Genomic DNA, 3,155 nt, shown 5'->3' with positions numbered 1-3,155 from the left:
CCAGATGGGTCTGGGGTCTTGGCCGTGGCCCAGGTGGGTTTTAGGGTGTCCCCAGGTGGGTCTGGGGTCTCGGCTGTGGCCCAGCTGGGTCTGGGGTCTCGGGCTGTCCCCAGCTGGGTATGGGGTCCCGGGCTGTCCCCAGCTGGGTCTGGGGTCTCGGCCGTGGCCCAGGTGGGTCTGGGGTCCCGGGCTGTCTCCCGGTGGGTCTGGGGTCTCGGCCGTGTCCCAGGTGGGTTTTAGGGTGTCCCAGCTGGGTCTGGGGTCCCGGGCTGTCCCCAGGTGGGTCTGGGGTCTCGGCTGTGGCCCAGGTGGGTTTTAGGGTGTCCCAGCTGGGTCTGGGGTCTCGGCCATCCCCAGCTGGGTCTGGGGTCTCGGCCATCCCCAGCTGGGTCTGGGGTCTCGGGCCCTGTCCCCAGGTGGTTCTGGGGTCTCGGCCACCCCCAGCTGGGTGTGTCCCCGCAGTTTTTCCGGGTGCTCAACGGGTACAAGATCGAGCACAAGCTGCTGCTGACGGGGACGCCGCTGCAGAACAACCTGGAGGAGCTCTTCCACCTGCTCAACTTCCTCACGCCCGAGCGCTTCAAGTGCGTCCCCGGCCGCCTGGGCCACCTGTGTCACCTGTGTCACCTCCTGTCACCTGTGTCACCTCCTGTGTCACCTGGGCCACCTCCTGGGCCACCTCCTGTCACCTGGGCCACCTCCTGTGTCACCTCCTGTCACCTCCTGTCACCTGTGTCACCTGTGTCACCTCCTGTGTCACCTCCTGGGTCACCTCCTGTCACCTGTGTCACCTCCTGTGCCACCTCCTGTGCCACCTCCTGGGCCGGTGTCCCAGGTGGGTCTGGGGTCTCGGCCACCCCCAGCTGGGTCTGGGGTCTCGGGCCCTGTCCCCAGGTGGGTCTGGGGTCTCGGCCACCCCCAGGTGGGTCTGGGGTCTCGGCCATCCCCAGGTGGGTCTGGGGTCTCGGCCATCCCCAGGTGGGTCTGGGGTCTCGGCCATCCCCAGCTGGGTCTGGGGTCTCGGGCCCTGTCCCCAGGTGGGTCTGGGGTCTCGGCCACCCCCAGGTGGGTCTGGGGTCTCGGCCATCCCCAGGTGGGTCTGGGGTCTCGGCCATCCCCAGCTGGGTCTGGGGTCTCGGGCCCTGTCCCCAGGTGGGTCTGGGGTCTCGGCCACCCCCAGCTGGGTGTGTCCCCGCAGTTTTTCCGGGTGCTCAACGGGTACAAGATCGAGCACAAGCTGCTGCTGACGGGGACGCCGCTGCAGAACAACCTGGAGGAGCTCTTCCACCTGCTCAACTTCCTCACGCCCGAGCGCTTCAAGTGCGTCCCCGGCCGCCTGGGCCACCTGTGTCACCTGTGTCACCTCCTGTCACCTGTGTCACCTCCTGTGCCACCTCCTGTCACCTGGGCCACCTCCTGTCACCTGTATCACCTCCTGTGCCACCTCCTGTGTCACCTCCTGTCACCTGTGTCACCTCCTGTGTCACCTGGGCCACCTCCTGTGTCACCTCCTGGGTCACCTGGCCCCAAAATGGCGGAAAACGGGCTCAAAATGGCGCCAAGATGGCCGCCAATGTCCTGAGGTGAGCCAAATGTCCTCCACAAAATGGCCGCTAATGGGCCCCAAAATGGCTGCCAGGGTACCCAAAATGGGCCAAAATGGCCTCAAACGTGTCCTCAAAATGGCCTTGAAATTGTCCCAAAATCCCCAAATTGTCCCCAAATGTCCCCAGTGTCCCCGTGTCCCCAGTAACCTGGAGGGCTTCCTGGAGGAGTTTGCCGACATCTCCAAGGAGGACCAGATCAAGAAGCTCCACGACCTGCTGGGCCCCCACATGCTGCGGCGCCTCAAGGCCGACGTCTTCAAGAACATGCCGGCCAAGACGGAGCTGATCGTGCGCGTGGAGCTCAGCCCCATGCAGAAGTAGGCCGCTGTCCCCCGCCCGCGGGGCTGTCCCCAGCCCCCGGAGCGTCCCCAGAGCGGCCGGTGGCACCGCTGTCCCCGCAGGAAGTACTACAAGTACATCCTGACGAGGAACTTCGAGGCGCTGAACTCGCGGGGCGGGGGGAACCAGGTGTCGCTGCTCAACATCATGATGGACCTCAAGAAGTGCTGCAACCACCCCTACCTGTTCCCCGTGGCGGCCATGGTGGGGACACCGGGACAGCGGGGGGGTGGGGGGACACGGGGACAGCCAGGGGACACGGGGACAGCAGGGGACATGGGGACAGCAGAGGTGTGGGGGGACATGGGGACAGCCAGGGGTGTGGGGGGATATGGGGACAGAGGGGGTTGGGAGGACATGGGGACAGCTGGGACACCGAGGACACCGTGGGTGTGGGGGGACATGGGGACAGCCAGGGATATGGGGACATGGGGACAGCAGGGGTTGTAGGGGGACATGGGGACAGCCAGGGACACTGTGGGTGCGGAAGGGACACCAGGGACAGTGGGGGGACACTGGGGACATGGGGACAGTCGGGGGTGTGGGGACACAGGGACACTGGGGGTGTGGGAGGGACATGGGGACAGGGAGGGGACACACCCAGAACCACAGGGTGCTCATCTTCTCCCAGGTGGGACCCAAACCCACCCCAAAACCATCCCAAAATATCCCAAAAAATCCCAAACCCACCCCAGAACCACAGGGTGCTCATCTTCTCCCAGGTGGGACCCCAAAATACCCCAAAATATCCCAAATAACCCCAAAACAACACCCAGAACCTACCCCAAAAAATCCCAAACCCAGCCCCAGAACCACAGGGTGCTCATCTTCTCCCAGGTGGGACCCCAAAACATCCCCCCAGAGACCCCCAAAATCTCCCAGTCTGCCCAGTGCCAATCCCAGCGCTCCCAGTGTGCCCAGTACAGGGTCTCCAGCCTGTACCAGTGCCTCCCAGTGCCTCCCAGTGCCTCCCAGTGGCTCCCAGTGCCTCCCAGTGTGCCCAGTACAGGGTGTTCAGCTTCTCCCAGTCCCTCCCAGTGCCACCCAGTCTCCAGCCTGTACCAGTGCCTCCCAGTGCCTCCCAGTGCCTCCCAGTGCCTCCCAGTGGCTCCCAGTGCCTCCCAGTGTGCCCAGTACAGGGTGTTCAGCTTCTCCCAGTCCCTCCCAGTGCCACCCAGTCCCTCCCAGTCCCTCCCAGTGCCTCCCAGT

General features: G+C 64.9%; 1 protein-coding gene across 1 annotated transcript in view; it reads left to right on the top strand.

Moving 5' to 3' along the window:
• LOC121339962 (chromodomain-helicase-DNA-binding protein 3-like) overlaps nt 1-3,155 on the top strand; it is a 46,441-nt gene that overhangs the window by 26,225 nt on the left and 17,061 nt on the right. Inside the window, 5 exon segments of the mRNA XM_041412241.1 lie at nt 463-584; nt 836-922; nt 1,153-1,320; nt 1,751-1,924; nt 2,009-2,150. Coding sequence (XP_041268175.1) covers nt 463-584; nt 836-922; nt 1,153-1,320; nt 1,751-1,924; nt 2,009-2,150 — 693 coding nt within the window.

This window comes from Onychostruthus taczanowskii, unplaced genomic scaffold (genome assembly GCF_017590055.1).
Source record: "Onychostruthus taczanowskii isolate IOZ18803 unplaced genomic scaffold, ASM1759005v1 scaffold384, whole genome shotgun sequence".
Lineage (NCBI taxonomy): Eukaryota > Metazoa > Chordata > Aves > Passeriformes > Passeridae > Onychostruthus > Onychostruthus taczanowskii.
The sequence above is the reverse complement of the archived record's forward strand: the minus strand, read 5'-3'. Positions and strand labels throughout refer to the sequence as shown.